This window comes from Odontesthes bonariensis, chromosome 15, assembly GCF_027942865.1.
Source record: "Odontesthes bonariensis isolate fOdoBon6 chromosome 15, fOdoBon6.hap1, whole genome shotgun sequence".
In the NCBI taxonomy this organism is placed as follows: Eukaryota; Metazoa; Chordata; class Actinopteri; order Atheriniformes; family Atherinopsidae; genus Odontesthes; species Odontesthes bonariensis.
The window spans coordinates 14,403,232-14,417,057 of NC_134520.1; the positions used below are offsets into that span (position 1 = coordinate 14,403,232).

At 37.7% G+C, this 13,826-nt stretch overlaps 2 protein-coding genes across 2 annotated transcripts; both read left to right on the forward strand.

The window, feature by feature from the left end:
* Positions 1-1,145: 1,145 nt before the first annotated feature.
* Positions 1,146-3,315, forward strand: LOC142399774 (granzyme B). Its single transcript, XM_075484313.1, has 5 exons — positions 1,146-1,231; positions 1,642-1,801; positions 1,903-2,038; positions 2,245-2,472; positions 2,565-3,315. The coding sequence occupies exons 1-5, from the start codon at positions 1,162-1,164 to the stop codon at positions 2,730-2,732; spliced, it is 762 nt and encodes a 253-aa protein (XP_075340428.1). The 5' UTR covers positions 1,146-1,161; the 3' UTR covers positions 2,733-3,315.
* An 8,479-nt stretch (positions 3,316-11,794) lies between these two features.
* On the forward strand, positions 11,795-13,317 carry LOC142399775 (mast cell protease 2-like). Its single transcript, XM_075484314.1, has 5 exons — positions 11,795-11,878; positions 12,180-12,339; positions 12,460-12,598; positions 12,723-12,947; positions 13,046-13,317. The coding sequence occupies exons 1-5, from the start codon at positions 11,821-11,823 to the stop codon at positions 13,205-13,207; spliced, it is 744 nt and encodes a 247-aa protein (XP_075340429.1). The 5' UTR covers positions 11,795-11,820; the 3' UTR covers positions 13,208-13,317.
* Positions 13,318-13,826: the final 509 nt, after the last annotated feature.

Here is a 13,826-nt window from a genome sequence, read left to right on the forward strand (position 1 = left end):
AGTGATGTAACAGACATATCAGAACACAGTGGTCAGTAGGCTGCATGCTTTCAGGCTTGACTACACTGCCAAAAAGTTATACCACTGTTCTCAGAGTTGCAAATATCAACATGTCTTCTTGTCACGGAGTTTAAGTTGCATGTTTAATCCCCACCATTCATTCATCTTTCACTGGTAGCTTTAACACAGCTACATATCCAGGGCAGCGGTCTCTCCAGCGTCCTTTCTTGTGTTTTGTTCTTTTCTTTTCTTTTTCTAACTCCAACTATTGTTGAGATCACACATGTATTTTTACGATGGAGAAAAAGAAAAGGAAAACCCACACGCAAATAATTTTCTATAATGCTGGTTTACAAAAATGCAGTTTGTTCTCTCCCCACAGACGCCAAACAACTTCTTCACTCCTCTGGTAGTTTAGGGGTCACATTTCACCTCAAGTTCCACGAACCAAGCTCTCAAACAAACACTATTTTTCTGCTCTGTCTTATGACGCGATAACGTCAGAATAATGTTACCTTTGGGGCAATGTGACAGACACAGAGGCTCCTCTTAGAAAGCCATGGCTTTGAACATGAAATGTCAACTTAGATCTTTGAAGCTGCGAGTAATACCACAGAAGCATCAGTGGATAAATTATGACCAATTATACTACAGCTCACTAGACTGTTTGATTTATCCTCGGGTTTGCAGCATTTGAGTCAATTGCAAGTTAACTTGCGGTCCCTTACTGAAGAAGTGGTTTTTCATGTGATGTAAATTTATGGAAATGAGAGTCGAGGCCAAAGTATTTATGATGCAAAGCGTTTGCAGGGAAATTCATTACTTACCTCAGAAAAGTCATGGCTTTAGAAAATAGCAAAATGCAGTGATGAAGGTACTTGTGTGCATTTTCTATCCATCTCTATTAAAATGCTACAGTGTGTACTGTTTGTAAAATTCCGGCAGCTACTAAATTGCTTATCTATTCCGGAAAAAAAAGTTTCTTCTATGACTATCTAACTTGTCTATGAGACTCTGGAGATAACAGAAACGTCTTCATTATGATTGTGCTTCGAAGCCACGTCATTTGCATATGCAAACTACTCACTTCCTTTTCTCTCTAATATAGGGACTGAACTTGTGAGTGATGTGTGCCACTTCTGATTTGCACCGTAGCTCAGCATGGTCTCTACCATGTCTATCCACCGTAGACTGGCTGTCGCGATGCTTGTGCTGACTCTGCATGGTCAAGGTGAGGTAATGCTCTAATATCCTCATACATATATAAAATGGGAGAAAAGTGTTTCCATTTTTTTAAATGTATTCATGTGGTGATGGTATTTTTCAAATGATGGGTTGAGACTTTGTTCTACAATAGAAATATCTTTCTTCAAAAAATAATGTGACAGCATAATACACCTGCTTTTAGCTTAACATGCCTAAACTGAACGGTAGAGATGGCCAAGTCAGCTTGGCTTGGGTTTAATAAGTCTTTGAAAAAGATATAGTGGTTCAAACCGTGTCCTTCCAAACAGCTTATCCCAGAGTTAGAGACACTTTTGAAAAAACACTTTTTAATCAAAGGTTTTGTTGAATCCTGTATTCCAAATAGTGGAACAAACAAAGCTGTATGGTTTACTGTATATGTTGATTCCCACCAAGTTCATGCAGGAGGAATCTTTGGGGGCCACGAGGCTGTGCCACATAGCAGGCCCTACATGGTGCTTTTGGAGAGGTACATGTCTGACGGCACTACAAAATATTGTGGTGGATTCCTTCTGAGTGAAGATTTTGTGATGTCTGCAGCCCACTGCGAAGCCAAGTCAGTTTAACACACTTCATGTCTACCTATGTATGGAAATGACGCCTGAGACTTTGGGGCCTTTGATTGCACCGTGGCTGATGCAGTTTTTGTGTTTACAGGTCCTTCACAGTCTTCTTAGGACTTCACAATGTACACAAAATGACTAATGAGGTGCAGCATATAACTGTGCAACAAACATTTCCACATAAAGACTTCAATATATCTGCAATGACAAATGATGTAATGCTCCTGAAGGTGAGAACGCACACGAACAGAGACGACAGAAATGTTTTCTGTTTTCACCAACTTCATTCTGCCTTATTTATTGTGTTTTTTTGGAAATGTCATGCATTCATGCATGTAACTGAACAACAACTAAAAAGGAAATGTGCATTGATGAAATCAAATGTTTGTAATCAAAGATTTGTACTCCTCTTTCATATGTGTCGTTGTTCTTAAAGTTGAGCTCCAAGGCGAAGGTCAACAACCATGTGACACCCATTGCTCTGGCAGGTCAAGATAATGGATCTCTGCCAAAATCTTGTATCGTCTCTGGCTGGGGACGAACAGATAGGAAGAATGAAATGATGTCTCCCAAACTCATGGAAGTCAACATAACTTTGATTGAGAATGAGAACTGTGCGAGGGAAAACGCATACTGCTCTGTGGGAGAGACTGGGCCGCGGCAGGTATGCACATTTTGTAACTTGATACAGAATAACAACAAATTTTTCCACTGCTCACCGTGAGTGATCACTAGGCACTGTGAATTTTCTTTTAGGGAGACTCAGGAGGTCCATTGGTCTGTGAAGGTGTGAAGGCATATGGAGTGGTGTCCTCCATGTTTCCACCGGAACCAAGTGCCCAAACACTCTATAAATTTGCCAAGATCTCTGACTACAGAGGCTGGATCATCTCAACCGTTAAAAAGGCTGTAATGCAGATTTGAGTCAAGAGACATTTGCCTCACAGCATTTCATTTTACTCTTTGAATAACGCCAGCGTACTCCATATTTAGAAATGCTGCCAGAACAAAATGACCCAAAAAACCCCCAAAAACTTCCGCAGCTGTGGCAAAAATATATTTACGTCATCATTTGAAATTTTGCATCTATGCATTAAAACGTTTTTTTTTTTGCATTTTGAAATGTTTTTGAATGCTTTCCGTTTTTGATTTGACTTTTTGTGACAGATAAGTTCTTTGCAAATGCAAGGAACACACATCTAGCTTTTTGACAGTCAATTTTATTTCAATACATGCAACTGATGAATGCTGAGCTTCAACAAGGTCTCAATACTTTTATATTTTTTTAGCACAAATTGGCTTTACACAAGAGTCAACACTGCCTCCTTGTGAAAAATGCATATTCATGCATCAAATGCTTCATGGAGTCACACATTTTATATGTATGAGCTTGAAACATAAGGTTTGTTGTCTAAAAGACCTGTAATTGCACTTTTTGCGATCACAGCACCTGTCCATTAACACAGAATATAAGTGCACGGTCACAAGTAATTTAATAAAAGAATTATTTCACGTATCACTTCAGTTTTTTTTTTTTTTTTTTTTTTCTACTTAAGTGACTTCTGATACTCACAAATTTCCTCACAACTCAGGAAATGGTAGGAGATGGTATCGATAAAATGTGTGTTTAAGATGAACACGGGTAAATAGTCAAGCATACATTACGAGTGAGCAACTCATGGCCAGATGCACAAAACTGAAGGCGATGTGAAAAACAAAGGTTTTAGATCTCATTTATGTCAAATAACGGACACAGTGGTAATATGAAGCAAAATGCCAATTACAGATCAGAAGTAATTTCACAAAGCGGTAGCCTCAAAGAGTGATTATCTTACTATGAGCCAGAAAGCAGAATTGCAGCAGCTGAGTTAAGCTTTTGGTTTCTCTTGAAAAGTACATCTGTATGCGGGGCTCCTTTCTTTTTTTTTGGTTTTTTAAAATTTTTTCAGATAATTTAACTTGAATGACGATATGACTGTTAAGAAATCCTTGTCGCTGCACTTTAGATTTAAACTTAACGCAAACTTATTCTAAACACATTTCATTTTGAAGTTTCATGCTCTTTGTCTGGAAAATAAAGTCGGTAGACTGAGAATATGCTGATGCGAGTTACATCATTTTGCTTCTGTGAGGTACGTGTGGATGATGCACTCAACTACTTGCAAATTGGACTTTAAAGCATGAACATGTGCGTTTTTTCTAATGGACTTCAACCAACCAAATATTGTTAATGGTAGTGACATGTGTAGGACTATTATCAGTCTGATAAGCATTCATTTTGGACAAAAGGAAAACGACAAATGATTTTCTCAGTTTGTTTTGCACCACATCTTTAAACTGGAAACAGTTGTGTTCTTTCAGTGATTGTGCAGCAGGAACACACAGAAGACAGCACCAGTTCCTCTTAAAGACTGTGCATTAATGCATCAACAACGTTTACTATTTACCTCTAGAGATCAGAGATGCAGAGAACTGTCCTCTCCTTTAATAGCCTTAACTCAAGTTTCTGCTTCTGGTCCAACATCTGTGACTCCATTTCGGCACTAACAGCTAAGAAGCATGTTTTTTTTTTTTTTGTTTCACATTGTTTAGCATTTGCATACTTATCGGTATTAGATAGGTCAATTCTGGTTTATTATTGTGGCAAACATGGACAAAGTGGGCAGATCCTCCAAAGCAGTCATTGCCAACAGAAAAAAGGTCTCCTTTACCAAGCTAATGTGTGTGTTCTGTGAAGAAAAAATATCCTTTATCCACTGAAAGATACCCCTCTGTAACAGCATACCGTTGTGAGACTTCATACTTGTTTAGTTAAATCCATATTTGATTTAAGTTCATTTGAATTCTCGTTTGTCCTACTGAAGCTTTAGAAAAAGGACCACACTGCCCCCCTGTGGAGATTGTGTGTACATACATCAGGAGATTCAAAACACTTCTTGAAGCCAGAGTTGCAACTGTGTGTGTTTTTTTTTTTAAATCATTCATTCTTTAAAGTATCGACATGTTGCCTGAAGTGTTGATTCTCAATCTTAATCTTGGGGTCATCTGATTTTATTAGGTGGTTTTTAAAACGAATGAATGAATTGTTTTAGTTTTTGTGAGGATCAAAGCGTGCATGCATTGGTCTCTAACAGGTGGGGTGTGACAACCATCGACCTTATTATTCTGTGGGCTTGTGATAGCAAGTATGAATTACCTGCCTTTACATATGTGACACGACACATATGTGTACAAACAAATGTGGATACCAGCATTTGTAATTTTAAGAACAACGCACATAGCATGAGATGTTCCACTTTAGATGCTTTACAACCCTGTCACTGGCTTCTTATTGTTCTACATCAAACATTTTAAGCTTTTATATGCAAGCAAGATTGAGGCAATTTTTCTATTCTAGGTTAAACCATTCTATTCACCACTTTGTTGTCCTGTGATTAGCTTATCTTAATTCATGATAGCTACTTTATTAGAAGAAGAGATATTTGTAATTTACACCATATCAGACTGTTTCCTCTTTTTCAACATGTCAATAGATACATGTGCACATCGTTTAAGCACGTTTATGTTTTCTCACAAATGATGAAAGCGTTAAAGCTAATTTGGGACGTTGGATTCAAATTCATCTTGATGCCAAGATGTGTTACAAATCTCTCTCAGGTTCACCGTTTGTATGCACTATACTGGGTGGAAATTGGAGTTGACCATCCATAAAGCCATGAGGATGGTAAAGTTAATAACAATGAGTAGGATTTTGGTTTTACTGAAAACAGAAATCAGTTTTATATTCTTGTCTTCTTTATAATTTCACTTTCTCACAACCAAATCATAATTCTTTGAAGTATTGATATAATTAAATTATATCCTGCATAAAATAATTCAGAGACGGTCTTCCCAAATACGTCCCAATGGGTGATACGCTCATGTGGGTACTCATGGACTATGATTACATTCAAATAATGTGGGAATTCTTGTGGCTCTGTGAGCAACTGCATGTAAAGGGTAGAGCGGCATCCATGATGTTGATCATATCGGAAAAACACTGTTTTTTAATCATGATCCATTTCTAACCACAAGTGCTGGTACCACTTAAATCCAACCAGGAAAAATAGATTTCTTGTCGTTGGGTGTGCTTACATGGAAACCTGTACATAGGCGAGCTACAACGTAAAATTAATGTATTTTAGCTCATGCCAAGATGGTTTCCTAATTGAACCAAATGAATATTACTGCCTCAACCAGAAGTCGATGATGTATGTTAGTCTCGATCTCATGAAGGTGATGGTTGAAAGCGCTGTACTCAGCTGCACCATTAAAACACCCCTCATTTCTTCTTTTGAGGACTTGTTGGCTTGGTAAATGATAGACTTGACGTCTGCTCTCATTTCAAAACACTTGTATGAACCTTATGGCTCTCATAGCGCTTGCGACTTTAGATATTTACAATCTGTGTTATGACGGTCTGTTTTTAAAAGGGTTTGATTTCATTTTTGTCACGGTGAGGACTGGGCTGACTCACAAATTAGACCCAAGAGCAGACGCTTAAACAGAGGGACTTGAGTAAAAGACCAGTTTAATTTAAAGGCAGGTGCAGCGAAGAGCCGATGAGTGGATCCAGGTGAACAGGTCACTCTGAGAGGAGAGGGAGATGGTAAGCATGAGTCAGAGAAAGAGAGAGAGTAATTGCCCAAGAGATGTGGAGGGGAGGGGAGGGGAGGGTGCTGGCTGTGGTGAAGAAGGCACTGAGTCAATGGTGGGAGTGATGGCAGATGGTGATCAGGCAGGTGTCTCAGAAGCCACAGTGAAGAGCTAAATTCTTTAGCTTGGAAATCTAGAGTTCAACAAGCAAGGGACGAACAGACACTGGGAGCACAAGAGAATAGGGGGAGTACAGAGAGAGTTTCACCAGGAACCCACCACAGAAGTCAGCCAGATTACCAGCGTAGCAGTGAAACGATCTGGCTAAGACCGGTTGCTCCTGCAGATCCTTATGAAGGTGTCTTTGACGAGCGCAGATGGAAAGCAGGTGTGAGTTCAGGGGCTCAGCCAGACTCCGCCCTGGGCTTCCTGGAAAACCTGACCCAGAAACCAAACAAACACCATAGCCAGGCGTGATCATGACAATTTTTCAAATTTTGATATCTGCACTCATTATCTTTACCACCTGTATTTTTTTTTAGTTTCTGCTGATGTTATCAAAAAGGTGTGAAGTTTACTTTATTCAAGAGATTCATACAATTAACTTAGCTAATTGTTTAGAGAGCTGTCAGATATAATGGAGTCCAGTACATTGCCAATGCCTTATACAACATCAATAATAAAAAAAAAAGATAGAGTAAGTGGTCTGTTAGATGGAAGATCATATGTCACAAACAAATCTGGTTCAGATCCCAAATGTCCTACAATCTAGATATTCTAGATACCGAGATGCAATCTAGACAAATCATTAATTTTCCAAGTAAGATGGAAATGTTTTTGTTTTTTTTCAAATTCCTTTCATTTTTTATTTATAAAAATAGCAAGTAGTTACAGATTTATACCAAACAAAAGTTCAAACAAAAGTATCTTTTTTAATTTAGTCAACTTTATACCTTCAGATTAACCATCATGATTCTACCTTTGAATTGCTCTCCCCATTACAAACAGCTTGAATGAGTTTTGCCCATGTTTACTCTCTCTTTTCAGTTTCAAAAACAACTAGTTGTGAAATCCAGGAGGGGGTCAAAGTAGATCTGCTCCTCTTGAGGATTCAGTAGAGGCGGTAACTTGTACAGAGTTTTACAGCCGCGGCCTACTGTGCAGAGGCCCTGGGGTTGACCCTGGATGGATGGCTGAACTTTCTGGTCAGAACAGGAACTTACTATTTCTTGCCTGTCTTCTGAACATTCTCCAAATACTTATTGATTTATCTCTACCTCACCCTCCATGCCATTGTTCTTAGCTGCACTGTTAACAGCTGAAATACTCATCAGGGAAGAAAGTTAGAAATGTGAGCTCTATACTTCCAGTTCACACATGGTTCACACAGTAAGTTTCCGACAATTATGCTTTTTTCCTCCTATAGGTTCTGCCCTTTAGACTCACATTCAGAACAAAAGTGTGAAGTCACATTTTTTCATACGCATGGTTTGTGAGAAATGTGACCTTTTTAACACATACCGTCAGAACTGCAGGGTTGAACTGATTGATATGTATTGCGACCTCTTTATGAGGGGTCGTAAAATGCTTTGCACGATGTAGTTGGACTTGTTTTCTGGTTTTCACAAGCAAAACCTCAGATGAGAGAGATTTGAGACGAAAACACCTGATAAACCTTGAGAAAAAAAACGTGTTAAAGCTCTACAGACTAATGGAAAAAAAAAATCTACTTCTGTGTAATGATAGTGATTGTGAAACATGAACTGTGTGAAATGGAGATAAAAGTCAGCTATTAATGGTTTTCCTGTTGATCGAAGCCACAGCATGAATGCTGCAGTATACAGGAGGGTACTATGAGCTCAGATTCAGGTCAAATACATCAAAACGCTCTTAACAATCACATGATAAGATTTATTGCAACAAATAGCCAAAGGTTTCAGGGTCAGGAGCTGAAAACTTCTAACTGACCTCAGTCTGACGGAGCTATTGCAGAAGGTCACATTAAGGACACAGATGCTGCAACACAGTGACTTAAAGTAGCTGAAGGAAGTAAACTTTGAGCACTGTTTTTTTTTTAAGGGGAACTTTCTCTCTTTCGGTTCTCATTCAATATTGTTGCATAGAAATTAGGTCAGCTTAGACACCTTCAATCTTCCATCATTTCATTTCAACAAATGAGCGCTCGCTCTCAAGCGCAGAGCTCGAAGAATAAAAAAAGTTTTCGGTACATCATTAAAGGTAACACCTCCAACTGAGAATTTACCAGTGGATTCAATTCTGCCACAGTGTTCAACGAGTCAGGCAGAGGATGTGGTTCGTGATAGTTATCTGTTGCTTCTGTTGATTTGTGAGCAGGATTAAGGAATTTTAATCGCATGTGACATCGAACACAGACGCAAGCCTCAGTTTTGAACTGAACCTAAACCGCACTACAAAAAAGAACTTGTGTGTAATGAATTAAAATAGAGAAAACTTGGATCAAAAAGGGCCTCACGTGATGATAATGTATTCAAATTCACATTAAAAACAGATGAAACAATTGTAAAACAAAGAATGAATACAAAGTGGGTATACTGAACCCTCATAGCAGTTGTTGTTAAATGATCACAAAAAAGAGGTCAACACCTTGCTGGTAGTCCAACTACAGCTTAGATGAGTAAATTGCAGTTTTCTACAAAGTTACACAGTGTTTATTGAGCTCTTACAAGGGCAATGCATGAAAGCTCATTGGTTTGGTATGAAACCTATTTTCTTTTAATAACTTTTTCAAAACTAAAAAAGTACAAAGCACATCGAATGCATTACAGATGTCCCAACAGGGGTCACTACTGAGTTAAGTGCAGACATATTTTACTGGATTGACAAATTTGTTTCTTTTTCATTATTCCTTTAGTATGTTTGGACAGTAACTTCCAGTGCCTTTGACTGGTTGCTTAGTACTGAAGAGTCACTGAAGAGTCTGGAACAAGCCCAAAAAATTAGACTGGAACATAAACTTGGTTTATTCAGTCAAATGCAAGAGATATATATCAGCATTCAAAGGTAAGGGGCTTGTATTTAGTAATAGGAGAAATGTTATGTCGTTATGTTACCTACAGCACACCAACACAGGATTTTTTTGTCTAATGTTATCAACTATTCCTAAAACCCAAACACCAAAGTGTATATTCAGACATGTAACTTCTTTAGCAGGTCTTTTCTTTTTTTTTTTAAATTAAAAGTACCAATCAGCGTAAACTTATGCTAATCAAATCCCATCAGGTATCATTATTACATCTTTTTCCATTATAAACAGTTGAATGGACAACTTGGAGTCTGGTCATATTGCTAACTTACATTTTGATGGTCTGTTGCACTTGCTCTCTCTATTCCAACTTTTTCAGATGCAGATGGGGGGTGAAGGAAGACTCCCCCACCCCTCTAATTATTTTTAACTAACGGAGCTTCCTGTTTTTATCATATCAGATACAATGGCGGAACTAAGTACCACAAGAGTTTTACACTATCTCACATCTCTTCATCGAGGGATGTCTGCAGAAAAAGTCTTGTGCAATGTTTCTAACAGCCAAAATCCCCAGATTCTAATCAGATACACATTAAGGCTTAGTCAGCTAAACATGAGTCAAGGCGATCATCTTGTCCTCTCTCAGAGCAGTATGATTGATAATCATGTAATAATAACAATGTACGTCCTTTCATTAAGATGTTCATAAAGTATTTCCCTACCTGGACCATTGTTGAGCAATTTAGCTAGTTGCTTCAAAACTGAGAAGCCTTATTTATCCCTTGTCTAATTTTTTTGGCATTCATTGGTGTATAAGCTAGTGGCCTTTTGTTTTTTTCTCTTTGTTTCCACAGCAGATATCCCTGGCCTGGTGTTTCTGTGTTTGTGAATGTCTCTGTCCTGGCTTCTCATCCATTAACAGGCCACGGCAGAAAAAAACACCCTCCCTGAATCAGGTTCTGCTGGGGCCAGAATGGGAATGAAGATCTGATGTGATCTGTGGTTTCTATGTTTAGGCCTTTCATATGTTGTGGAATTTGTATAAATGCATTCGACTGGATTAGATGGAACTGGCATGAATGAAATTGAACTTGTTTCCTTTCTATGTAAAGTGGCTGAAGATGACCTTTGTTGTAACGTGGTGTTATATAAATAAAAGGTATCTGAATGAATAAGCAAGCTGCTCTGTCCTACCCCGGGCAGGGAACCAACACCAAACCACCAACGCCTACAGTGAGAATGAGGTTTCCCTCCTAAAACGATGCTGTTACTGTGGCCAAGCAGCTTTGTCTTTGATTCTTCTGCTTAACGCACATTACTCCAAAATATCTGTTCTTTGCTTACATGTTACAATTTTTTTTTCTTTTCTTGTTTTATTCCTGGTATATCTCTATTGGTAGATCTGGGATAATCTGACATTTAAAATCTACTAAAATCTACTAAATTTCTGGATAAATCTGTTGGATATTTTACCTACATCATTTCTTTAGAAATCCCTTGCCAGGTGCATATGCATTCACAACCTTTTAGACCTTTGAGTTCTCTTTAAACCTATTCATGATGATACTACACACCTCCATAATAAGATGAACACCAGATCAGAGAAATATTAGAAATAAAAGGTTTAAAAAGACAGGTTTCACTTCTGGCTTTTTAAGGACATTGTAGTCATTAGTACCTTATCAGGAACCACTAACTAAAATGCTATGTATTGAAGGTGTATTAAATAGGGGAATGTACTTAATTTTTATTAATTAATGTGAATGACAGAAATCACCACACACAAAAAAAATCTATCTCAAGTGCTTTTATTTTGAAAGACAGGTGAAGTATCTGCTTTAACATACTGAAAAAGCGAACAATTTCCATGGAATGTACAGTTTTTTAAATGACAGCAGTTTCTGACAGTCTTTTCAGGCAAAGACAGAAATCATTGTTGCAAAAATCAAATATCAAATGTTCACGTTTATACATTTCAATATACAGTATCACATATAAATATTAACGTATAGTTCTAAAGATTGAAAAATGCATGTCAGAATTCACTTTTTTCAGAAACTGTTTGATGAATAACAAAATCATTCTGGTTCAGCCATTTGATTAAAAGCAACAAGATTTTTCTTGGAGGCTGTGTGACCTCAGCAGTTTACATTATTTGAGCTAAACTAAATCTGATGAAGAGTCATGTGGAAAAAGTCTAACATTTGCCAGGTTCTGGATATGATACAGATGTCCTCCTTGTCAATTTGGTTTGAAGCCACTTCATTTGCATATGCAAATGAGACAAACTTCCTTCTCGCTCTAGTACAAGGAAGTATATAAGAGTGTCAGTCATGTTTGCCACTGCTCCTCAGAAGCTCAGCTGATCTCACCATGTTTCCCCACTGCAACTTGGCCGTACTGATGCTTGTGCTGACTCTTCATGGTCAAGGTGAATTTCTTTCTTAAAATCTAAATGATTTACATTTGTTTGTTGTCATATTGTATTTCTTGGTATTTAACATTACCTTCCCTTATGAGCTCTCATTGGAATGTATGTCAGTAACATTTATGTCACAACATTTATGTATCATTGTGTGTATGTTTTTTTCATTTAATTGATATTTTTTAAATTTTATTTAGTGTTAAATATACTTGGATGTTGCTTAACAACATTTATTATGACTCGTTTCATATATAAATGCTCTTCTCGTTATTAAATCAGCATTTGACGAAAAAAAAACCTCTCTCAGTTCATACAGGGGAAATCATTGGAGGCCACGAGGTTGTGCCACATAGCCGGCCTTACATGGTGCTCCTGGAGCGTAAAACTCGCAATAATCGTAAAAACCACTGCGGTGGAATCCTTCTGAGTAAAGATTTTGTGATGACTGCTGCCCACTGCGAAGCTGAGTCAGTTAAACACAAAATAAATATGTACACATTTTATTCTATTTTTTTGTTTAGCACCACAGGAGAAAGACATCTCTTTGCTCCCATGTAAGCTTTTGGCTTTTTATATTTTCATTTCAGGTCGTACAACGCTATCCTCGGGGTTCACAATTTCCACAACAAAGACGAAAAAAGGCAAAATATTTCCGTGGAACAAGCTTTTCTACATCCAAATTACACGCAAAACGTCAAGTTGACAGACGACATGATGCTACTGAAAGTAAAATGAAATAACTTCTTCAAATTGTCACATTTTCTATGCTCCGATCAAACAAACTAAATACTGCACATACTGATGTTTACAGTTTTTTAAATATATATTTTATCTCCCTTTGTTCTTTCAGTTAAACTCCAGGGCAGAATTAAACAACAATGTGAAACCAGTTATGCTTGCAGACCAGTGTGGTGACTTGGTGCCAAAATCATGTATAGTCTCTGGCTGGGGACAAGCACAGAGGGAGAATACAATGATGTCTATCACACTCATGGAAGTCAATGTCACCCTGATTGATGATGAGCAGTGTCCTAAGGACAAGTACTGCTCTGAGGGTGAGAATGGGCCGGGTAAGGTAGGTTATCTATTTCTTTTTTACATAACATGTACTAACAAGTAACTGCATCACTGCTCACTTAATCCAGTCAACACATACTGTGCATGTACTTTCAGGGAGACTCCGGTGGTCCATTAGTCTGTGAAGATGGAAAAGTGTATGGGGTGGTGTCTGGAGATTTCAATCGAGCATCTTACCTTCTCTATTCGTACACCAAGGTCCCGGACAACAGGAAGTGGATCGATGACATTATGACACATAATGGAAATAACTACTGAGCTACACGTTACACCTGAAAAATCACAATATTTTAATTTACATTTCAAGAACAGAGATGTGTTAACTGAGGTGTGATTTGGTTCAGTTCATAAAGTGACATACTTTGGCATTTCTCAGTGCAGTGGAATTTTTTTATTCTTCATGGATAAAGATCAAATGGAATTTCTTTAAACAAATGCATACATACATTAGATCCCTAATGTACAACTTTTTTAGCACTCTGAGGTCATTAAATTGATGTAAAGTGCGTTATAAATAAAATATATTATTATTATTATTATTACAACTTAGGAAGTAAAGACAATAACTGCCATTGTCTATCCTCTTTTGAAATGAAATAAAATCTAGCAAAGGATCTGGCAACTCAGAAACAATGTGTTTTTGTGACTGGCTTAGTGTGAGTGGTGCACTGCATATGAACAAGAGAGGACATTTTATCTGACACGTGCAAGAAAAAACATGCTTAAACCACTGGCATTATAAAGGATTAAATGAAAGATCACGTTGTACTGTCAGAATAGTGAGAGAAATGTCAAACTGACAGAATAAGTCTGCTGATGATCTGAAACATTAGTCACTGTGGTAAACAGAATTACACACACGTGAACAGCAGAGCCT